A 26,365-nucleotide genomic window follows, 5' to 3' on the forward strand; every position below is an offset into this window, starting at 1 on the left:
GTTTTCATCCATTCATCAAATTGTTTATGAGAAGCCCAGTGCTGAACTTAGGCCTCCCCCAAAGATCAGGATAATGGTAGGTCTTGCGATGCTCTTATAGAGCGACGTCCCGCGACTGTTCAACTATTGGGGTGCCTCTTTACGCCGCGGATTCCAGCTCGTGGTCGTTACTGAAGAACCTATGGGCCCCAACAATCGAAACTGTTGATCGCAAGAGCGAGAACCTCTGATGAGCAATTCTTTGACCTATGTTGGTGACTGAATCTTCTGTGGATCTGATCAATTTTGATTCGATCTTGCACCATCTTAGTATTAATAATTTTCAAAAAATATTTCTTGTCATATTGAAATCATAACATTGTTAATAATAACTAAATATAATAATAATAATATTTCTACTTATTATTACGAGTATTTTCGATGCTAACATGGTATTAAGTCCATTGAACAGAATTATTTTGCATTTTATATGTTATATAAAAAGTACACTTGTTCGTAGTTTTTGCTTAAAGTATAAAAAGTTTGAATTAAAGCACAATAGTTAAACTAAGACATGTGTTGGATTTAAACTTTTATAAGTTTACAGTTTTAATTTTTCTTGCACTTAATTAGAGAAGGGGAAATAAATAATTAATTACATTGATCTTGTTGAAACAAAGTTATTATTAAAATTTTGATATATTTATACAGATGCTTCCTATCCCTTTTTTTTTCAAAAGTTATATACGCAAGTATGAATGATATCGGACATGCAATCCGACTCAAGTGTGTGAAGAAAGCCAAAAGAAGGCCAATGTATACTTACTGACCAAAAAGAAAACGCAGACGTCCTGCCAAATCAAATCCTGCTTTATATAATACTATAAAACTTTTTATATCTGTACTTGTATGTCATTGTTTATCGTACGTTGTAACTTTTATAATACCTTATGTCAAATAAAATTGTGCTTAATTTAATTAAATTGCAGTTAAATCAAATATAACGAGGTACCAGGTTTATTGTGAATAGTAAAGTATATGCATTATAAAAAACTTTTAAACAAGGTTACAGAAGAAAAGGCTGGTAAAGAAAAATCTCATATTGGAAATGTGAGATTTACATTTTATATGCGACAGGGCACTAACATCTGGTAGAACAGTCTGCAGGGACAGATAGTAAACAATATTTTTTTATATGTTGTAATTCGAATTTTGAAAACGATTTTTCTTACGTTTATCTTGTAATTTTTTTAATTATTTCTGCAACTGTTTATTCTCGGACAGCGTGAATCGTACATTAAAAATAAGGTATACATTTACGCCTATCACTTCAATTATTAATATAATAAATGTTAATTATATTGATGTGCAATATGAATTTATGATGCGATACAGGATGTTTAAAAATGAAAAGCGGATTTGATTTGATTTGATATACACCATCGCTGTCTGTTGAGTTGACAACAAGCAATTTGCTTTTCAGTTTTCATTTAACATCCGTTGACAGTAATTGAGGTTGATAGCGGACTATAATTTTTATTCATTCTTTTTAAAGCAGAAACTAAAACCTTATTTTAAATTTAGAACCCAAGTTGTTCCAATATTGTAGCCATGGACACACATTCTTTAAAAATTCTGCTTTCAATTTTTCCCCAATTTTATTTAATTACAGAAATACTAAGGAATAACGGTATAAACGAAGGAATTATTTTTCATTGCCATAGCGCGTCGCAAATGATTTTATTACAAAAAGCTTTTAATGGTGGAAATTTTAAAATATCGGTAGTGGGTGATTACGATTTTGACAAGTATAGATTTGTAGCAAAAACTGGGATCGTGTTAGACACATCATGTGCCCGATGGAAAAATGTGGTCGATAGGCATTCTAAATTTGAATCTGGGCATAGAGTCACTATGATTATCAAAACATTGGATCTTAATTCAACGATACGTGTTATATCACAGAATAATCTGAAAATTAATTCTGATTTAATTTTGATTGACTTGAACGAGAACAAGAATTATTTGTATGAAGCATATAATACAGGATATTATAGCGAAGGTGCATTCGTTGTGCGAAATGTGGGATTCTGGAATTCGACGTTGCATATTCATAAACCGAGTCGATTTGATTTGCAAGGGGCGAAATTGCGGTGTGTTTCGGTAATTACGGAGAAATTAATTAACGAGACTTCTAGGCGTTTTCTAGAAGAGTCGAGACACGACAAGCCCGACACATTGCATAAGTTAAAGTTTTTTACTGTCATCGGTTATTTACAGCAGATGTATAATTTCAGGTAAAGTACGTCCACGTTTAAAGATTTTTTTTATTTGTTCCCCTAATGGATAATCAGGTCAGGTATATGGCTGGATAAAAACTGTTATCGAACTAAATTTGATTGCAGGACTACCTTACAAAACCAAGTTCAATAAATATATTATTGTTAAAGAGTAAAAAACACCTCAATTATCATAGGCGTCTAGCATATAAATAAGTATAATATATATGTTACAGTTTACTTTAAACTACTTATTTATTTGTCTTAATAACTTCGTTAACTACGTATTTACAGAATTTTATAAATCTATTTACACTCTACTATTAATTAGTTAGTGTACGTTAGTCCTATTTACATATACATTTAATTGTTTCTATATCATTTCTTATTCTACTTGTAAAGAGAAAAATTGCCTTTTACATGTGCTATATTTCGGCTTACCTCAGGGTCACAGGCATACACCTGGCTATCGTTATGTTAGGTGGATCGGAATGTAATGTCGTTTCTGTCTACATATTTTTTAGAAAAACCTATTGATTTTTATCGCTCCGGCATTTTAAAATTGTATACTTGATGGCAAAAGGTTGTTGATAACGAAGGCCAATATGTTGTAGATTAGAAATATTTTTTTTAAAAATGTCGTCTGAATTTAACTTAAGAAAGCGACATTATTTTCCGGTCCCACTAATATTTATACTTATATAAATATTCATAAAACGCGCAGTGTTCTGTCAACACCTGAGTGAGCATTGTGTTGATATCCAGTTTTTCACAACGGGGTAGGTGGCGATCGTACACGGAAAGAATATCTTAGTGGTTCTAGCCGTCTGTCCTCCCCTGTAACGATAATTCTACTCGTGAAGCGACTCTATAGCAATGTGTCATGTAACGCCATGTCCCAAAGTAGTTCAGACGGGTTTATTGGAAACTCGACAGGTGTCCACGAAAATTTACCTGCTTTCGACACTGACGAACTGAAAGGTTGACTTGACTTCACCTGTTAATATAGGCAAAGAATATTTTAGCATTTATTACTTTTGAAAATTAATTTTTTCTTTATAATTACTTTAACCCCCATTAAATATCTATATTTTAAAAAAAAAATATTATTTTTTTAATTCCATATTCAAAAAACGCCCGAGACTTGCAAAGCGTTGACATCCTATCGTAGCAGTCTAATCATTTATTATCAATCAAATCTCTTTTTTTTCAATAATTTAATTCGTAATTGGAACTCGGTGGCAACTTAAACTTTGATAGGTAGGTATATGAGAAAAAAGTCGAGGATATTCTGTTCTAAATTAAAAATGAAAAATGATAAAATTTTATATTATTGGGTGCTTTTTAGCGTTTTTTTTTATTCGCTCGTACCCCTAACTTATTTTTGGGGTGTTAAAGACCTTTATTATTTCTTTTAATATTTCTTTTACTTAATATTTTTATTTTCACGCTTATCTTCCATGCTTCTTTAGATCTTTCGTTCTTTTCCTTATTTTCCACTTTTCATCTGTCTTACCCTTTCATTCCATTTTCCCTCTTTTCCGATGCCTTTCATCCACCACCTCACTCCTTAGTTTTTCAATTTTGATTTTTATTTTATTTTACAGTATTTAAAGTATGTACATGTTATAATTGCTTACATTTATTTTTATTTTATTAACAGTTTTCTTACGTTTTAACTTTTTACTTTTTAGCGTTATTGTACAACGAACGAACTCATGGGGTTATTCGCGTAACGGTAGTTTTGACGGGCTAGTGGGATCGCTTCAGCGCGGCGAGGCCGAGTTTGGATGTTCACCTGTTCTTTTTAAAATCAATCGAGCAGAGGTTATTAACTACGTCGTACCAACGTGGCAAACGAAGTATGTTTTAGTATTTAATGATACTTGAATAATTATCGATGTTTGTTAGTAATAAAAAACTATACAAATTAAAATTTTAATATTTTTTAACAAAATTTTACCTATATTTTTAAATAATCCTAACCAGATAAGGTGTTTACGTTATATATATAAAACCTTTAAATGGTGATATAGGTATGCCGTCAATTAATACACCTTATCCAAGAATAAATAGTTTCTGGAAAACTAGATAATGTAGTAAGAAAAACTGTTTTCAATATTAGGATCACTACGTACGAATATAAATTGTTGTTTACTATGTCCCTGTAGACTTCGTTTCGCCAAAAGTTAATGGCCTGTCGTATTCAGGTAGAAAAAATAATTAATTTAACATCGCCCTTCAGAGTGACCACTTTATACAAGGAGAATTGAAATAAGTATAAAATCTTTAAAGATTTTTATTTTGAAATGTAAGTACTTTATATTCAACCGTTTAAAGTTTTTATACCTATAACCAATCATTCTGTGTAATACTGGTGACAAAAAGTTAGTTTTACCGTATTCTCAGGATTACCTTATAAAATTAATTATCTTTTTTTTCCTACACAGGCACAGCTTCTTATTCCGCCAGCCAAAATTCCAAACAGAATACTTTTCCGTGTACAGCCGGCCGCTAGATGGCGTTGTGTGGTGCTGCAGTTTAGCAGTCCTCTTGTCGGCTGGATTATCTCTTTACTTTATTCGGAAAATTCAAGCTACTAACAGTTTTGATTCAGAGAAAGATTCTTCACTCAGTTATTTATGGTTGTTAATATGCAGTGCAGTTTGTCAACAAGGTATATTCTTATGATATTTAACTGTATTTTTATATCATGAAATTTTATAAATTAAAAATTATGTTTAAATTATATTATATTTATCCTAAAAAAGGTATGCCAGTAAATAGAAAGTCGAACTCTGCTAAAATGATAATATTTGTTATATTTATGTTCGCAACGATGGTCTATCAGTTTTACAACGCAAACGTACTGTCCAGCCTTTTGAATGACCAGTTCAGTAACATACGAAACTTGAATGAATTGCTTGATAGTGACTTGCACGCCGGCGTTGAGGACATGCTGTTCAATAGAGACTACTTCAGGGTATGTAAATAAATATATTTTATTTATTCATTTGTTTTCCTCCTAATCGTTTCTTCGTCAATGAAGTCCGTGTTTACCTAGACCATGGTTGCACAGACTTATTAAGACTAGGGGTCACTCATCTTGGCCTACTTCACACACCGTAGTTTCATTGGATTTAAGACAGAGAATCTTAACTGTATTCCTAAGGTTTTCGACTCCTAAATACATGTTTGGATTAATGGCTGTACCTTAAGAGCCTGGCCTGACCACCAAATATCTTGGAATATTATTGTACTTTTTTTGTCTACTCACAGATACTATAGGTAGGGTTATAGCAGCGTTTCTTAATCTTTTTTTTTTTAAACGGAAACTTTTTTAGTGGTTACTTTCATTGTTGAACCCCTGGTCTATTTCAATGCTTTTAATGTAACATTCCCTAAAGGAATAATATGCAGTAAAAATGACCGTTATTTAAAAAAATATCCTCTCCAAAAATATATTAGTTTAAAATTAAAAAATCAACTTATATTTACACTTCCCGGAGTTTTAAATTTTAATTGAATGAGTGATATTCCCCTTTATTATTACAAATTAACTTAATATTAGGTTTATTTTGTGAAATTTGGCCTCAAGTAACACTGGCAAATGATTAATTATGTCCGTATATTCGCAGTGTAATGATCAATAAACAATTGGGCCCTGGAATTTTCAATACCGGGAGTTTCCGTGATTACACCACGGCGGCTGCTTTTAAATACACAAAACTGTCCGGGCGATTGCTACGATGACGATTATCCCGATTACTGATGATTTAATGATGTTGATTAATTGCATAAATCATAATAAATTTACGAAATTTACGGCATGTATGTTGCAGAGCACCACAGATCCTGTAACTTTAAGCTTCTACAAAAAGAAACTAGCAACAGGTAAAACTTATAACTTTTTTGACGCCGAGTACGGCATGGCTTTGGTGAAGCGTGGTAGGTTTGCGTTCCACGTGGACACGTCTTCTGCTTACCGGGTCATGAGAAGAACTTTCACCGACCAAGAGATCTGCGAAGTCAAGGAAGTACAACTCTTTCCCCCGCAGTACGTTGGTGCTGTTGCTGTGAAAGGATCTCCGTACAGGGAATATATTGCTGAAGGGTTAGTACTTCGTAATTATCATTTCAGATATATAACGTCCACTAAACCTCTTCCATTGACCAAAAGAACGGTTCGGAAGCGGCTTGCATTTAACGTCATCCGACAATCTTAACAAGGTTGTCTGTCCACCTTAAAGGTGAACGTCCAAGATTGCAGATCCTTAAGGCACTACTTAAAAGTGATCCTGGGTATACATCTTCAACATTCTGCAACTTAAATCTGTTGATACTCTAAATACCCCGATGGTTTAGCAAGCAGCGTTAATCAATATCAGAAAAAAAGATAAATAATAAGCCTCCTTCTTGATTATGCTCGGTACCATTCATAGGACTCGAATCTGTTTTTTATGGCCTTGTTTCCGGTGATGTCTTCTTCACCTCCTATCACGATTCACAGGACCACTGCTCACAAACAAGTTTCTATAGAATGGGCATGAGCATCCTCTGCATACCATAATACCACACTGTGAACACCAACCAAGCGTTGCGATTATGGAATATCGCCCATGGATATCTTTGAGGGAGGCCTAAGTTTTTCAGTGGGTCATACTTCCAGCAAAAAGAGAATAATTGTCATGTTGATAGAATGTACCTTCAATAAATGTTTAGGTATTAATTATAATTTTTGCACCGCGCGGCTGTGGTAAACCGTCACCGTATTATTCCCGCAGGTGTAGAAGTAGCCATGTTACTCTGACAGCACAAGCATTCTGTAAAAGTGTTTCGTATAGAATTTAGTGGTTTACTTATACTTAAACTATCATGTAAGATTTTAAATTGTTTTTAGTGTTACCAGGATGTTGGAATCGGGGCTTATGAATAGAATCAAATCAGTCTGGGACAGCCGCAAGCCGCCGTGCGCGAAGCAACGATACAGCAGTATTGTAGCCGTTAATATTCGTGAATTTTCGATGCCACTGCTATTTTTAATCTGTGGCTGCATAATATCATTTATTATTTTATTATATGAGATCTACATAAGCAGAAAGAACAGACGTGTCGCCTGTAAAAATGTATATAGAAAAGGTTTAAAAAAGTTGTATTCTTATCAATCCATGTGGGTTATAAGAAAAGGTTTCTTCATAAAACGTTTACGTGGAAAACGAATCCCTTTTCGAAATTAGTGGGTGTTATTTTAAAGCAAAAAATGTATTCAAAAATAAAAATTAGTCTTATATTACAAATCTAATTTTCATCACACTACATTTTTGTTCATGAATCACAATCATACAGCGTGAGTCTTCATAATATGCATATAAAATTCACAGACAAAAAACGTATTTAAAATCAAGTCCTTTTTAATATGTTTTTGCCATTTTCTAAAATTTTTATTCACTACTGACACTCCTGTGCAAGTAAAGCGCCACAACTTCTAAACTAAATGATCTTTCACGACGAAATAAATTTCATACTGATTGGAAGTAATCGGGTATTCTTATAACAGCAAACTGAAAAAACTACTTTAAATAAATAAAACATGTTTGTTTGCTAAGAACCTGTTTTGTTTTTTTAACATTTTACGATAAGCGTAAAGTTTATTAATAAGATGCTCGCATTACATACCTGTAGTGTTAAATTTATTATTTATTGTGTAAACTACTGAATGGTAAAAATATCACGTTTATAACTCTAGAAAGTTGAATAAGGGAGGTTTTATTCATAGATGAAGCCATTTATATTGTCATAACTAGATAATCCGAACAAAACTCATTTTTTTTGTGCCCCTCGTCCATCGCGGGCGACCTTTTTGAGGCGATACTGTCGTGCGTTTTATAAACGCGAGTTAGTCGCATTTGTAAATCGCTGCTTTGCCTTCGGAAGGGAACAGAGGACACTGAATCGCGATAGCGTCGCAACAAAAAGCCGTGTGCCTAAATTGTTTTATATTTATTCTTTAATATTTGCTGTTCTTGCTCGGGTATATTTAGTTGTTTCCTCCGTGTTTTATAGCACGTCTGGAAGGCTGTCGGAAAGTCTGTGAATTAGTGGCGGCAATTTTTTTTCACTATGGAAAATGAATTGAGAGCGCTTTAGTTAGTGGTTTTAATATTTTTGTAGAGGCAAGAATTTAAGCAGACGAAAGTCCATGGCTCGACATTGGCCTCTCCCATAGATTCCCAATAGGACCGATATGGTTGTAGGTCCGTGATATCTACTCCGGAACTTTAAGGCAACAGTGGCCCTCTCTTTTACTCCCTATGTGACCCGCCTACAGCCACTTTACCTTAGTTTATTTATTGACCTCCTCATTCCTGATTAGATCTCTTACATAAAACCCGAGCATAGACTTCTTCATAGCTCGTTGACTTTGAGCTTGTTACTGGCACAAAACGAGAGACCACATTTTATTTTGTAACTGGCAACACACATTGGTCGTAGACTTAGTCTTTAGGTACTAAGGGATATTGGTAGAGAAGAGTCCTGGGCGCATAACACAAGTTGGTAAATTATTAGTTATGACAGGCAATTGAAACAATCCTGGACATTTTCTTCTTGTATGTTTAATAATTCAGGTAAATATCTTTCTCATAGAACACTGCTTTATTATTTCGGGTACAGTGAAAAATTACAAACTTCAAAACAATATGCTTGTGAATTCATCCAACGACGTCCGTTTACTTATCAATTACAGAGTCAATGCTTCAGCTGCCTAAGATTTACCAATGAATACGTTTTTAATTCTAAATGATATATGTGATCTCTTTTTTTTTTCATTTTTTTGGTTATACTTTATTTTGGTTAAATTCAATTTGTAAAATATAGCTTACTAAAGTCAATCGTAAAACTGTATATTGCATAGAAAATATCAAGAAGTTAATAGAGTAAGTTTTAGGCAGATGAACACCGAAATATTGTGCTACCGAAACTGCTGTACCGCGCCTTGAAAACGTACGACGAGATGAGAGCAGAAGTAGATAACGCTAACGTTGTAAGCATTGACGATGGACTGACGGAACGGAGCGGCTGTTACTCCCTTTGTCTTGCGGCGCACATGCATAAGGCGCGGTACAGCGGTTTCGGTAGCACTAATACAAAGTTTCTATGCTTGAATTCCTCTTTCTCGTCATCTCACTCGCATTATACCTATACATTAGCAATTTATACAAATATAAGTTAATGTACGGCGCAAATAAAAACGTAATTATTCGTCGATTTTAATTTACGTGATACAATGGATTGTTTTCATGACACTATTTAAATCAAAGTTTAGGTTTTCATGTCTGCAGAACGAATTACTACAATATTTTCAGTTCCCACGTGAAATTTCAGCTTTGTTACTAGAGAGGCATTGACACACTGGTGTGTAGATATTGCTTCATATCAACCGTAGTACGACACGTAAGATATCGTCTGTAATAGCCTGGTGTGTAAGATTTCAAAACATCACGACTTGTTGTTCATTAATATCCTACGATTAAATTAGACTTAAGCCAGACATCGTCTATCGAGATGCGTATTTAACTAAAGCTGTTGCATTGGCTTACTATGAAGATCAATTTTATTTTGAAAAAATTCCAAGATTTCGCGAGTGAGACGAATAATTGTATCTGCTTGTAGGAGCGAGACGGCACCATAGTCGCTGTCTAGATTCCGAAAATAGTTATTGTAGCCACCTTTATAAAAATATTACTAGGTATATACGCATCAAAATATTCGATGTCTAGTCATAATGCACAGGCAACACCAGTGTGACATCACCTTTTGTTGTTTCAAAAGTAATAAGTTGGTGTTTAAACTATAAAACTTAAATGGATTAATACACAGGTTTATCGTCAGGTTTATTACTACAATATTTACTCATGTAAGCGGTTTATTGCATGCACATTAAAATGAAAGTACCGACATAGCCTAGCGGATTGGCAAGTGAAAGTGGCAGTGGCCTGCCCACCTTTGAGGCCGCATGAGTGGGACAGACAATAGCTGCGTAGGATGTCCTTTTCCAGGTCTAATTGGAAATCTGTTAGGAAGTCCCAAGTCCAGTACTGTCAGCGCGTCTTACGAAGTAATGATATTGATGACGTCACACCGTTGTAAATTTGCAAATATAATAAAAAATAATAAACACGTTTAAAGCAAATGAAAGCAAAGTCCTTATGTCGATTGAGCATATAATATATCTCTACGACATTTGTCCCAATCTTCGTCTATTTACAAGCGTTTCTCATTCATTTCATATCAAACGGATAAGAAATTAATGAAGTCAAATGATTTGTCGAAAAAACAAAGAAAACATAGCATTAGATCCTAAAATTTATTAACACTGACAATGTCCCTGACATATATAATACATACATCATATACAATTAAAATATTTCAAAATGTATCTGTTGATGACGATAGATTGTTAATATACGGTACAGATATGCAAAAAATAAATTTTTGTTTTTAGCGATCTATGCATAAAATGGTCACGAATCTTGATGCTATAGTGCTACCGAAACAGCTGTACCGCGGATTAGGGGAGGTGAGGAGAACGGGAAAATGGGAGTATCACCCGTCCCGTTCTGTCAGTCAAATGTCAACGCTCACGTTTCTTTTCTTCGGTCTCAAATTTGCTGCGCTATATGGCACGGTACAGCGGTCTCGGTAGCACTATAATATTTCAATATTAAAATAAACGAGTTTAATATCTCAAGTTATTTAGAAATTAATTCAGATTTTGTTTTCAAATCTCGGGATTATGTTATACAGACACAGCCGCAAGGATCTCTGTATATCTTTTATAAACCTGATTATGTTCGAATGTAAAAGGATATAATGATATTGGAATGGAAATTCAGAAAATAAAAACTCAGTGGGATAAAAATAGTGAGTTGAAGTCCGCATGGTTGGAAACCCGTACGACAGCGGTGCCTTTACGGTGGCTGTAGGCAGTTTCACCGCTCCTCTAGCATTATCGTCTCCTGGGGATACAGTTTCAGGGCTTTCAGCGTACTGCTGGGAGATTCCGTCGTTAACTGTCAAATAATGAGTTCATATTAATATATCTAGATATTACTCAGAATCATTAACAGTAAAAAGAAGAACATCAAATTAAAAAAAGTAACTATAATAATATCAGGCTCTCATATAATGGCAACCCTTAATGCTAGACAACCTATTTATGAGTAAAATAGATGAATTTCATAAAGCCCTATATGTTTTAACCTGCTACTGCTGCATGTAATAATAATATAAACATTTAAAACGGATGTATAAAAGTTTTATTCCAAGAGATTACAAAAGACTATTAAATAATACCTTCATTTTTTAAACCTACTATCTATAAAGTGTTACTTATGTATTTATACAGGTGTCCCCCGCGTTGAGAAACTATGCTAGGCGGTAAGATAGTAGCTTCAGTACTAGCCTTACGTCATAATTTAATATACTTACGTCTCTTCTAGGCCAGCTAGAGATGACTTTGTAGTTATCTTTCGGATATCCTTTGGATGCGAGGAAATCTAATAACGCCTGAAAAAGACAATGTTTGATAAGTAACGGATCTCCCCAAATTAAAAAAATTCTAGAATCCTATGCAATGCAAAACCTTATTAATATTTTAAACTGTCACTACAAATTATCAAGTGCACGTGCACTTAAAGGCTTGTACAAAAAAGTATACTCATTAATAAAAGAAAATTCTAAGCAAAAAAAATAAATAAATTAAAAACACAATTGCTACAGTTAGTGGCTGTATGTACTGTATATATGACATTGCATTACTTAATTATTAGAAGTAAATGTACAACCGAATGACGGTAATACAAACAATAATAAATTGTAATGGAACAAATACATTTGGATAATGTATGTGCATACTTGGGATCATTGATCCATTATTGATGATGTACATTTATCTTTCTTTCCCTCTGTATATATTATAGATTTTACAAATGTCTGCATCATCACAATATCTTTGGAACCACAAGGCTTAGAAGCTTGAAGAGCTCTGCGGATCGGATTTTACAAAATTGACAGTATGCCTATGTGTGGAAAAGTGCACATGCGTTTGGTTTTGTGTGTTTTTTTCTAGTCTATTATTACTGACACTACTGGCATTTACATATTACGAAAGGCGTTTAGACGAAATCTCGTTTAGTAGAGAGCCTGGATTGGATCATTATATCACAAGCAATATTAGGAGCCGTTCATAAAATACATTAGGTGATATCACTTAGTGCTACAAGAGACATGGCGGACAGAGGAAAATGTGACCGTTAATCAATAGTTTTACTCTGATTTTTTTCTTATTTTAATTTTTCTCTATTATAATTAAAAAAAATATTGTATTATATAATGTAATTTATTTTGAAGGAGGGTAGGTATCGTTTGACGACAAGAGGGTGTGAGATGACTGAAGGTTCTGATAACGTGTTCTACGAACATCCCCTTACGTGATCGCCGAGTGTATGTGAAGATATATAGATATACTCACTGCGAGCGTATCCGTGGCGTAGAAACGTCGTTCGAGCGCGTCGTGGTGGGGCGGAGGGAGCCGGATGCGGATTCGCGCGACCTCCCGCTGCCGCTCTTCGACGCAGGGCTCTTCCGGTACTCTCGCCGCAGCGCCCGCACGGAGCGCCTGACAAACACATATAAATAATTTAAATTTAAAATGTGTTTATTTAAGTAAATATAAGTCAATTATTTTTACGTTATAAGTAGTAAACTTTAAACTAGACAGAGATACTCAGAAACTAAACAGGTGCTCTTTTTAAATAAAATTAATATTCTGTATAAATGAGTACCATGTAAATGAGGTAACGATCTACATTCATCAACAATTCAATCAACCAAAAACTGTTGAATGATGTGAGATTTGTTTAATAATTTCATTCAAGAATTTTTCTAAATTAAAAATAACCCAAGTTTCTCTTTATTAGATCCACTACTTGCCAATATAAGTCCTGTTAAAATCGGTCCAACCATTAGAGATTAGCCAGAACAGACAGACAAAATTAAAAAAAAATATATGTAATTATGGTTTATGTACTATTTATATTTATGCCTATAGTAAAAAGGGATTATGTTAATATTACAAACAGACACTCCTACTTTAAATATATATTGTATTTCTCTACTGCATTTATATGTATGCCTATTGGTTATTTCTGAAACATTCTACATTGCAATATGTGTAAGAAATCTTTTTAGGTATTGTTTAGAGTAAACTTAAACACTAACCTCTTGCTTTGCTTCCTCCATTAACCTTTCTGTCTCCGCTCGTTCGAGTTCCTGCTTTATTTCTAATTCCTGTTGCTTTTTGATTTCCTCTTTAGCTCTATAAAGAAAACGATTTGTATAAATTAAATAAGACATTTATAGTTAATATGAGTTCGCAGATCCTAAAAACTACTATACAAATATTTTGTTTACAAATCTTTGTTTGTTGGTTTGATTACATTGTTGAACTAACAATATTAATTTCAGATAATAATAACTTTTATTTCCGGACTTTAGTTTATTTTTAATAAATTTAGATTACATTAAAATATATTTTGTTTTGGTGTGCTTTAGGATAAAGGCTTCCTTCAAAGTCTTCCAGTGCCTCCTGCCAGCTGCTACCCTGAGCCACATGGGGCCTAATGTCGTTCTTAGTTCCACCTCCCACTTTCTGGCATTTTGACCCTGTCTTCTAAGCTTGTCTCTGGGGTACCAGACAGTCAGCCTTTTGCACAATTTTACATCTTTGACTTATTAGCGTACGACCTGTCAACCGCCATTTTTATTGATGGATTCGTGGTGAACGGAAATATCCTGAATATTGCTTTTTGCTTTATTCTTCTGGAACATCATGAGACTATGTTTCTGGCTTTACCTTTTAATTTCATCTAGAAACTTAAAAATAAATAAAAAAGAAGGATTTTATTATCTGTCTTTCTTTTACCTGTCAGCCTCGAGACTTTGTTGGTAGGCCTCGTCTTGTTCTCGTTTGACGCGCTGCCGTGCGTCCCGCTCCCTCTCGAGTCTTGCGTCCTCTTCCCTCTGTGCCGCGAATCGCTCTATCGCCTCAACTAAACCACCGACAAGCTCCGAAACGCCCACGTTGCCTGTAATTTGTTAAACTTTAATATTTTCGACTCTATGGACGCATACATGAGTTTACTAAAGTCAGGATCGGCAGTTAATTTCTTGTAAAAATAATAACTGATCAGTTATAAATATATAACTAGATTATCTGGTTAAATTGTTGTCTCACTAGAATAAAATGGCAAACTTTTGCTATGCTATTACTCAATTTAAGTCACTGATTGTAAATTATTTGATTTGTCAAGTTATAACATCTGAAGTTATTTTTTAAGGTAAGTCCATGGAAATAAATATTTCACGTTAGGTAAAAAATTGTACTTTCAATTTATTCGCCAGTAGCAGCGTCATTTTAAGTACGGAAAATTTAATCCAAATGATAAACAACAATGTGTACAAAGTAAATTTTCTGAATCAGTTTTTTTGTAAGACACAATTTAGTTAAAAAAGTGACATGATGAACTTATCAGACATCTGAATCTTTGTATATAAAACACGTTTTTAAAGTCTTATGTTGCTATAGAATGTAAATTAAAATAGTTAACTTGAATAAATTTAAATTAAAGATGAGACCATTATATATGTTGCACCACCAATTTAGCTCAATTTTCATCAAACTTACATATTTAAAATTTGATACTAAAAATGTTTTAATATCACATATATTTATATGAATTTGCATATATTAAGACTACCAAAGTTTGCTATATTAAACATAATAAAGATTATCTTTCATGTTTTACTATAGGAAATCGATTAATACAAAATATAATTTTTGCTATGAGTAAGAAGCAAAAATAACGTTGTCTGAAGTGGCAGTGGTGGGGCACATTGTGCATGGAATCGATGGCCGCGAGGGCCAAAAGGTTCTCGCGTGGCGACCAAGAGCTAGTAGACGCGGCGTAGGTAAGTCCCCCACTGGATGGACCGACGACATAGTTAGGGTTGTGAGAAGTTGCTCTAAGCGGGTAGCGCTATACCGGTCATAATGCCGATTATGGGGGAGGCCAATGCCTTGCAGTAAGCATCTAACGCCTGAAAAGAAGTAGTATAATAAAACTTCATCTTCAACAGTCAACCACTTACCATTGATGACAGAGTAAATCTCAGTGTTTGAGCGAACGCGCATAATAATGACTAAGGCCGGCAGACGGTCCACTGGGATGCTGCGTATCGTCATGCTGGCCACCGGACCGAGAGTATTCGCGATTGAGTTCAATAACCTGTCAAATTAAACATTTTTTTTTATTTTTTGGATTTCTTCACTTTGACGACCATTCATACTTTATTAAATAATAAATGTGTGTTATTGATAAACGAATCAATTATCGAAGAGATGACCATAGGAAAGAATCACTACTGTAGAAAAGTGGGAGTTTTATTTTGTTAATTACTACATGGCTTGTCATTTTTTCGTGTTCCGGAAATTGCGGCATTTAAATGTACTAGATCTGAATGTATTTAGGTACCAACAATCAATAAACACTGAAGTATTAATGTGTTGAGTAAGTTAGTGCTTTTAACCTACGTGAGTCCGATGAAGCCGTAAAAGCCAAAACAAACTTAAAGCTCAAATTTGTCAAGTATACGTGTGTGCGTGTGTGTAGGTTACGCTCACATGTAGTTGTTGCTCGCGTGCGTGAGGTCCCAGCCGTACACCAGAAAATTGGCGGCAAGGGTCTGCAGCACAGTGTCACAGCCCAACAGCTGCGCGCAGAACACATTGGATAGCACCGATTGCTCGTGATGAAGGTATACACCCAGCAGTTTCCTCTGAAATAGATACAAACAAATTCAAATTTTAATCACAGTAATTCCTTAACTAATTAATTTTTTTATGATATATTTTATCTACGACAAAATTCTATCAAGGTGTTTCAAGACGGACATAACCTTTAAAAATGAAGAATTGAGATGAAACCACATCCACACAAGGTAGTAAAGGGTGTCCATTCATATGGTGGACATATATATGACCCTGTTAAGGACTTCAGAAGACATTGGACACAGGCCACAGGCTAGGGGCCTTATTTCAAACTATAGGAGACTTCTAAGCCCAGTAGTGGCCTTCATATGGTTGATATGATGATCATCATTTTGCATTGATTGGTAAAACATACTAGTCTCATAATAACATATCAAAACATTTTTTGTTATTTCCATTGTCATACAAATACAAAATTTTCAATTGCATTATCGTCAGTTTTACAGCATATTTGGTTCACTTGATTTTGAAAATAGTAAATCAATTTAAAACTCCAAACTTTACTTACACCATCAAAAAGAAAAACAAAGTATCACTTAAATGTCTTATCGCTCAAGGTAATTTTTTATTACAATTTGATCCAGACAAATTAATAAATTTAACTGATAAAAAAATATTGAGGTTGATGTTAAATAAATGTTATTTTATTTTATTATATTTAAGTGTTACCTCTTTGGCAGGTTTGAGACAGGATTCCTTGATGGCGTCATGTAACGTGCCCTCGAAGAAGTTGGGTGTGTTTGGACCGTAGCGCGCGCGGAAACGCTGTGCAAACTCGATACAGCCCAGCACCTCGTCATCGACGTTCTCCGACACTGAAACACGGTTTTATTTATTTATATATTAACACGGCTTGTCTTATTGCGAATTAACGACTTATTATCTTTCGCTACCCGTTAACCTGGAGTGAATCAAAGATAACTACTAGTAGTGATAATAGAGGCTGTAAATAAGTATTTTAATTGAATTATCTGTGGCCATATTTATTGTACTAAATCATAACGCTTCTCGCGCGTTCTCTCGACGTACGTTACTGTTTTAGAGCTGGAGTTAGTCAAAAACGCATCACGACGCTGTGAGGCCGCGCTCACGCTCTTGCAATTTAATTACTTAAAAATTAACGCTTACAGATTTCTTCGTTCTCTCTGTACTGTTCTACTTCTACTCTTTCGTAATCTTCTGTATCGTGTATCTGAACTATAATAAGCTTTATAAACTTAGAAATGTAGTATTTCTTTAATACGCAACGTACTACACATCTAATAACACGAGTCGATAGACGTGGCCTAAGTATGCCGTCCAATAGGTGGACCGACGATATAGTGAAGGTCGTGGGGACTCGCTGGATGTGAGCAGCACAACACCGGTCACCGTGGCAATCTTTGGGGGAGACCTGTGCCATGCAGTGATGATTATCTATTAGTAATCAAACTAGCCTTTACATATATAACACAAAGAATTGTACTAAATGTTATAATTCGTAAATGGAGTGTAAGATGATTTCTAAACAACACCTGTATGAAAGAGATGGATGCGTGCTGAAATATAGCTCTGGTTCTCTCACGACGAAGCCGCCATTGTGTTAGACATAATAAGATTTTTATCACAATTAAAATTAGTTATAATATTGCCTATTATTTAGAATTACCCTAACATATATATATATATATATATACATTATAACTAACTTATATTTTTTCGCAATAATGTATTGAAGTAACTCACTTAAAGGCTGTAACCGCTCCGACTGAACCAAATCTACGAACATGTCGTCCTCGGCCGTGAACCCGTCGCCAGCATCCTCGATTTCCTCCACCGAACTGTTGTCGCTGTCTGAGCTCTCTACAATTATCTGCGAACAAAGCCGAAGCAATTTTCAATGTTATACAGGATGATCTCATTTGGCGTCAATTAATGTATGGTAGACAATCTAATTGTAATATAGTAAAAAACCGTGTTTAAAAAAATTGTATTGCCTACATATTAAAGCAATCCATTGTTTAGTATGTAAGAATTAGAAAGAAGCAATTCGCATTGTTTGCCGCGTGCGCATTTATCAGCGGGCTGGCGGGCGGTGCACTTTATTGCACGACTACTACTGCATGTGTGGAAGTAGCTATATACTGGTCCTCTTTTACTTAGGATGGACTTCCGCAAAGTAACGCCTGATTCCGTTAAATATTGTTTACTATTGTCTACTATGTCCCTAGAGACCTATATTGCCAGAAGTTACTGATCAGTGGTATTTGTTATACATATTGGTTGCTTTATACAGAATGATTAGAAATATGTGTACAAGTTTTAAAGCTTTTGATGTCAAATGAGCTATAAATTTACTCCTTAAAGCTCTAAGAACTATAAACAATCACACTGTACATGTCGCCAGGTAGTAAAACAAGCAAAAATAAGACTAACTTAACTTTTAAACAGATTTTATTTTTTTAATGTTCCCATGGTCACTGGTCTGATTGAGGTATCGGGTGTATTGACATAAAGATATCATAGTTATTCTGAGATATGTACATAGTACCTTGAAGTCTTGCAGTGTAATATTTAGTTTTAAATATACCAACAACACGACCCATATAATACTATACAAATTTGTTTTATTTTGATGAATGTATTTAAACATAAGAAGTCGTTAAGTGAAAATACCCTCTCTCATCAATTATATTTTTAAATTTATCAACTTTTGATTATTAATTTATAAAATATCTTCTTGACTTGTGGATACTATTGATACCGGAATTTGTTTAAATAAGCAAAAACTAACTATTACAATGTTCATTGATGAAGGAAATTTCCTACTCAGATGTATTAAATATCACCCCATTTAAACTGATAGAACCGGTTGCAAATAGTAGCACTATATAGCCTTTTCAATTTTTTGCTAACTGAGTCTGCAAAAGTTGTTAAAAATCATACAACAAAAATTTTCAAATTAAAATTGACACCGATTTGTGACAGTTGGGAAGTGAATTCTATTTTCAAACTTTAATATATTTTTTAATACTACATTTAAAGTGGACAGTTCTAAAAATTAGTAGTATAACAAACATATAATAAACTTTAATAATTTTTGGATTTGTAGTTCATAATTGTGTAAATCTTACTCTTTTGTATTCCTTCTGTTTGTTCACCGGAGCCCGTTTGATAGTGAGATCATGCTGCGGCAAATCCAACCCCAGCATTGCTAATACAGTATCATCAAGACCTGTCACCGTTGGCCACCCTGTCCATACCTGTTATACAAATGTATTAAGTAATATATATAAATAAAAATTTGGAAGTAATATTTTATGCACAAATATACTCGTAAATATATATAAAACAATCTTCATTTGTTTAGCTAGATCAAGGAAAAAAGTTTAAAAAACTTTATGCACAAATATGTGCTAACAAATGCAGTGGTAGCGCAAAGCACCAGGTCTTAACCTATTTGGCAAATTTTTTGACATTAATGATAACCGTAATATATATATATACATACATACAATATAGAAAATTCTATGTAGTACCTGGTACTCTAAGCAAAGAAATTGTGGAAGCAGCTCCAGTGAGTTAGTGATAAATATACTAAAATATATATTTTTCACAATCTTGAAACACACAAAGAGTGTTAGTGTTGTGAGTAGGCTTACTCTCAAAAACAAATATAGTTAACCTTCCCATTATGTCTTCAGGTTTTGTCAATACAGGAGTGCTTACCATAATAAGCCAACAATTCAAATTTGGATAAATATGTGTCCGAATACATAACTTAATTCATAATTTGAAAAATATTGGCAGTAATTATTTATTACTATAGACAAATTGAAAAAGTTATTTTAATAAAAGCCAATAAACTTTCCAAGTGTTACCTGATTTCGAACCGGTACATCAGTGAGAGAGTAAATGTCATTCTTCACCTCCTGAACGGTCTTGGTTCCCGGGTACTTCAGAGTGTACTCCCTTTCATCATGCTTCACGCGAAGGATATATGTCATAGTTAATCTATCTGCAACCCTGTTGAATTATCAAACATGTGATAATCATATTTATTTCAAGTAATTGAAATATGCGATTAAACTCTGTTTTTTTCCCGTTTGACTGCTAAGCGATTCTTGCAAAAATGCAGGAAAGCTGTGGGACATATTTTGACTCAATATTGTCAAATTTAACACTCTTTTTTAGATAAATAACAATCAATTTTAATAATTTTCTGCGTATTATAAAGAAACTATAAATACAGTTTTTTTTGAAAATTAAAATCAGGTTTTTCTTGGATGAGTTATTATTTTTTGATTGAGATTATGCATCACTACTTGTGCATGTTCTTTCACCATCCACAGAATCAGCAGCAAACAAATCAACGTCAGAGTAAATAGCCAGTGACATGATTACCGGTAAAAAGTTATTTTAGTATGACTTGTGTTAGAACGTAGCTTGAGTGACTATGTTCACTCCCACGGAGCAACAAAGACACATGCGTCGTAGTTTTCAAGATAAAATAACGTAACGCTTTTGCTTCGCGTAACAGTCAAACAATATTAAAATACCAGAAGGTAGAGAAAAGAAAAATTATACTTAAATTAAAAGAACTAGGAACCAATAATAAAAAACCGAAACAATGTTAGGTAAATAAATTAGAAACTGAAAACTATAAATAAGTATATTAAATAGCATAAAATAAATATAAACTATGATAAAAATGTGATATACCCGGATCTGTGGTATTTCAGGAACAAGGTGAAGGAAGTGAGGCGATACATAAACGGAAATAAGTAAGAAAAAGAATAATGGAAAATTGTAGAATGAATGAAGAGGAAAGATAGATCAAATAAAGAGAAAAGAAAGTGAATAAATCATTCAAGAATATCAAACCCTGTCCTAAAATAAGATTGGAGTATGAAAGGTCCCCAATAACAGGAGCAATTAAAAGCAAGTATGTATAGAAATACCAAAGTTTTTCTATATATGAATAAAGTTAACTCACTCATCATCAGCCATTAGTTGATCAGCAGGTTTAAGACGCAACACAGTATTCTTTTGAAGACCTAGACTAGAGAGTGATGCTGAGGACAGAGCCCGAGACCCACCGAGCCCTGATATTTGTTGCCGACACACTGGTACCCCACTTACAATTTCCAAATGTTTCTTTAAATCACCTAGGAATAATAATAATAATAGTTATTTAATATCGTTGTATTCAAAAAAAAATTTGTTTAAGACTTCATACTGACAAATGAATAGTTACAAAATTTTTATTCCTAATTTAAATTGCTATTTAGTTTTGTAATTAAGTATTAAATCTTGCCTTGGTGAAGTTTTTCTTGTGTTTTGTACTTCGCAACATATCAACTCATTTTTTTTATATAAACAAATGTCATCATCATCATGTTTCTACTAAAAAACATCCACTGCTGGCATATCTCTCTCCTATAGAATTCCAACTGGCCTAGTGGCATGCACTATATATGTGTACATATAATTTTAATTAATATGTAGAATCTTATTTACAGCATTTAAAGTCATTTTTTATCTTCACAAAATTATTGTGAAAAATTGTTCATATTTAAAATAAAATCGGTCAAAGAAACATTAAAAATGGCTTGTGCATCCAAGAAAGATTAATTTTTATTTTATTAAAAAATATGTGAACAATAATTATTTATCACTATGTATGACAGCTTTTATGCTGTGCAATGAAATAAAGTTGTTATTTATAGATGAACAACTGTTCACCACTGACAAACCGACAATCTTTGTTACAAGACCACATTGCTACATTCATTATTTATGTAAAAACGTATCCCATAAATCAACGTCAAGTCAAAATGCTTTAGTAGTGCTTAACTCAAAACATATTGGTTAAAAGATCTGATCCAAGTATTTTGAAAATTCTTGCCATAAAAAAATAATATTAATTTGATTCAAGAGTGGTGGTGGTTTTTTTTTTAACTACAAGATATATGAGGTATTTTGTATTATATGCCCCTGCTCAATTTTTAAAAGAAAAGCAGTTTTTGTTAATCTATATAATGAAATTTATTACTATGATTATGTCCAAATATAATGCAACAGTTGAAAAGAAACATTTTTTTGTTTTAGTCATAGCCTTATGATCAAATTAAGGCTACATTAATTTGTGGGACAATCTGTATTTTTTTGAGTATATGTCCTAAGATATAAAATAAATTTGTCAGAGACTTGGATACTTGACATTTGGTAGTAATACTGCTGTTACCAAAAATCACTCAGCTAAGTGCAAGCTATGTAATAAAAGCTAGGAATAGCTAGTATGATCATCATCAATACAGTCATTACAGATTTCCAATAGGATTGTTGGAAGTGGTTTGTATCCAGTTTTTTCCAATGACACTTACATGGTCATCTGTCAATATCATCATGAAGGTGGGTGTCCCTAACTTTGTACTACCGAGTATAATATACAACTTTAAATTTGTCTTGTTAGAATAAAGACATTGTTGTTATTGTAAAATGCTGTTTATCTATTGGCATTAAGTTATACATATTTTTTTATGTACTTACTAACTGTCGCCGCTCCAGATATTTTGACCTCATGCATCTTATTATTAAAATGGACTTGAAGCTCTACCAAGTCGGAGGACCTATTTCTTGGCGATGACGTTGATGCTTGATTATTTTCTTCCCGATCTGAAAAATAGAAACAAAATAATATTGTGCATAATTTTATACTATACTGTTTTGCCTATAAGAATTTTAAAATTGGAAGTAAATTAATAAATAAATAACAAACAAAAACATGTGAAACAATTTAATGCCTTATTACTAAACTAAAAATAACTGGTTCTATACAGAACACCATAGAGACAGACGATTGCTCAGCTTTTGTTGGCCAAGGTGATAGTTACAACTAGTACTGGTGTTAGTCTTTCCTGGGAATTATATGTTATGTAAGTATGTTAAAAAAATTGTTATGTAGTGTTATATTGTGTTCAGGGAACAGGTGTCTAAGGCAGACTAGGCCTAGTAGTTTTATACTAATATCAGCTAAACTATAGTACTATTATGATTTATTCTTAAAGACAGCACTGTAAGGTATCATTTTACATGGTAGTTATTTTCTACAGAAAAGTGGATATAAAAAATTTTGCACTAAGAAGAATTCACTTGCCTTGAAAAAGAAGAGAAATGTTCCATAATTTTCTAAAATCTTATGTACAATATGTTAAAATTTTACCTAAAACCATATAAATGTTTAATCCAAGAAATTTTTGGATAAAATATAAACCATACACTTTTAAAATCACATAAAAGTAATTCGCATTAAAAGAGTTCTTACTGCATTAGAATGCTATTATCATTATAGCTCGCTTAATTTAAAATTAGTTTTTATTCACATTTTGTCTCTTATTAAATTCAAAATTAGAGTTATTCTAAAAATTGGGACATGTGACATCATTATATTCACTGATAGACACCCACTGCAAGGATGCCTCTCCCCAAAGATCATCACAATGACCACTCTTGCGCTACCAGCATCCAGTGACAAATAACATGCAAATATTTTTACCTGGTGGGTGAGTTTTTGGTGTTATCACAGATATATCTTCATCTATCATTTCAACATCATGGGTGTCACTGTTGTGTGACCTGGAGTTGTGGGAACTTGATCCATCTTGAGGCATAACACGGTTGATAGCTGTCTACAATCACAACATTATTGTTTTGTTTGAATTTTACTTAGTATCAGCTAAATAATACACTAATATAGCAAATCTTAATCTGGGACACCAAGTGGAACATGCAGAGTCCTATTGTGGGTATATGCAAATTACATAGGTACTAAGTATACATTATATCTTAGTAATAACTTCTCAAAGTAAAAGCAGTTAATTTATATTATGTCTAAATCTAAATTGTAAATTATTTTATTGGCATTGCAGTACCTGTTTGTTCATATTTATTATAGGTAAATATATAAGTACTATAAGCAAAAACTTGTTATTGGTGCTATCAGTCAACTAGTTTATAGGTAATTAGGTTTAAATTGCAGCCTGTTTTCCATACTATAATTACATAAAATGAATCTTACAAAGAACAGTTGTTTTATATTTGTTTGGTGTAATATTTTTAGGAGTAACTATGGTGTTATCAAGGAAAGGGTACCAGTAAATGAAAAGTTTTATTGATGGGTTTCAAAACTTATTAATTTTTTATTCATGTAAAATACCATTGTCACCTTCAATAAAAGTGGAAAGGATATTCTATAATATTATCATTATATTATCATATAAAAATGTATAATTTTTAAGATAAGTACAAACTTAATACAATTTACCTAAGTTTTCACAATTAATCATATTGAAATCTTAAATGAAAAGTTATTTATTTATTATTGGTACCTATTAGTTATAGGTAGGTTTAGTAAGAATAATTCTTACTAAAAACAGAGACCAATTGAACAAGGTGGGGTCTGTTTCCTATGTACCCGCCTAGATTGTAAAAAATGTTGCAAGTGACAAGCCAACGCAAGTCCTCTTGGAGTCCTCTGTGCCCTCTATGACACAGATCCTGCCTATGCTACTTAAGAGTTTCGTGTAATTAGGTAAAATTTTTAAAGTAACAACTTATACCAAGGATCTGTGGAAGCTTACAAGTGTTGTTACTACAAGAATAGGGTTTAGGCTAAGCACCTTAGGTGTTTGTTAAATCCACTAAATTTAAATGACAATAATGTATAAATTATTACTATTACAATATTAAAAAGTTATGATAACTTTTTAACACAAAAAAAATATTTTATCAAAATTCATATATTATTTTAATCGAAACACCATAATGCATTCTTAAAAATATTAGGGCAGCTATACAGAATATGTCTAAGTACATCATTAAAATAAAACATACAACTTTTCTTTTGATAATATCAATTCTATTGCAAAAATATGCATGTATAAACTTCCTTTGTTTTTTAAAACAATAATAGCCTTGAGTAAATAATAGAAAGAATGTGCCATAAAATATTGACTTATAACACAGTATAAAGATTTCTTAATGTAAATGCAGAAATAGTGTTATTATTAAACTTAGTACACAAGATTAATAACTTACAAGTAAGTCCCAATTGGATTCATCTAAATGCAAAATTGCTTCTGCAACATCTTCAATGTTTGTGATTCCCTGAAAAAGCACAATCCTGATAAATTATACTCCTTTTTGCAAAATACAAAATTATTAGGGTAAAAGATATTTTTTGGCGACAGATATCGAGTAATATTATCATAATCTTCGATTCTATTACTTATAATATAATGGTATTGAAACATAACTATGAATCAAATACTGATTTATGAGTAACACAAAGGAATTTTTATCGAAATAATTTGGAAGTAAATACTGCCTATAGCATTCTCATATTTAGATAACTATTATGGCGAAATATAAATAACTATCTAAATTTCTTAAAACTTTTACAACAACGATATATTGAGTACAAAGGGATAAAAGGAGTTTTAACAGTCACTGTTGTTGATCTCCACATAACCTTCACAATACTAAAAGTCGATATTTTAGAAGCTATTAAATATAAGTAAATAATTGGAAAAGTCATATCTGATTACCTGAAAATTTGCTAAAATTTCTTCTCTATTTTCTGCCATCCCGATATTTTTATCTCAAAAACACTACGATTCTACTAAGTATGACATTTACATTTGCAGACAAATCACACTCAAACATTGACCATAGGCATATATACATATATGTAACAAGTTGCCATTATAATAATTCATTGATTTGGATATGATATTGGTAATATTTTTTTTAGTCATATTTGTGATCATTGTTTTCAGTATTAATGTAAAAAATCATTTATGATTCTTAATTGAAATACGAACTGTACTTTGAATTTAGGTAAACGCCTTAATCGTTACGACAAATAATGTTTTATTTGCAATTCTTACTAATTTTAATATGTTTACTATCATGAATCCAGGGGAAATAAAATGTTAAATATTTTTTTGATACATGGCTATTAACATTTTATGTATATTTACATCACCCATAGTAAATAAATGTTTTAAAAACATTATTATGATATTGCAATATACACCTGAGGAATAATAATACTTTTTCTTATTTTGGGAATAAATTTTCTTCGATGTTGTAAAATTTTTAAAATAAATACTTAATATAATAAAATTAATAATTTTCTGATTCACCGTCAGCTTTTGGATGTCTTAAAATCAATATT

General features: G+C 32.8%; 2 protein-coding genes across 2 annotated transcripts; one reads left to right on the plus strand and one right to left on the minus strand.

Moving 5' to 3' along the window:
* The first annotated feature begins 749 nt into the window (after positions 1-749).
* LOC137921714 (ionotropic receptor 75a-like) lies at positions 750-10,962 on the plus strand. The gene is made up of 9 exons (XM_068764527.1): positions 750-765; positions 1,652-2,276; positions 3,953-4,120; positions 4,709-4,935; positions 5,030-5,241; positions 6,101-6,372; positions 7,159-7,376; positions 9,209-9,300; positions 10,762-10,962. The coding sequence occupies exons 1-9, from the start codon at positions 750-752 to the stop codon at positions 10,960-10,962; spliced, it is 2,031 nt and encodes a 676-aa protein (XP_068620628.1).
* Positions 9,098-25,835, minus strand: casp (Fas associated factor casp). The gene is made up of 16 exons (XM_068764629.1): positions 25,734-25,835; positions 25,225-25,293; positions 23,684-23,816; positions 22,678-22,803; positions 21,122-21,293; positions 20,007-20,151; positions 19,260-19,388; positions 17,872-17,998; positions 16,816-16,961; positions 16,000-16,154; positions 15,468-15,604; positions 14,242-14,404; positions 13,539-13,635; positions 12,790-12,936; positions 11,748-11,825; positions 9,098-11,329 (listed from the first exon to the last, which is right to left on the minus strand). Exons 1-16 carry the CDS (start codon positions 25,770-25,772, stop codon positions 11,249-11,251), a joined length of 1,944 nt encoding a protein of 647 aa, XP_068620730.1. The 5' UTR covers positions 25,773-25,835; the 3' UTR covers positions 9,098-11,248.
* Between the last annotated feature and the right edge of the window lie 530 nt (positions 25,836-26,365).

The sequence above is a fragment of the Battus philenor genome, unplaced genomic scaffold, assembly GCF_028537555.1.
Source record: "Battus philenor isolate CCGP_79_NKW_IND1 unplaced genomic scaffold, ilBatPhil1.0.hap1 SCAF_19, whole genome shotgun sequence".
NCBI lineage: Eukaryota > Metazoa > Arthropoda > Insecta > Lepidoptera > Papilionidae > Battus > Battus philenor.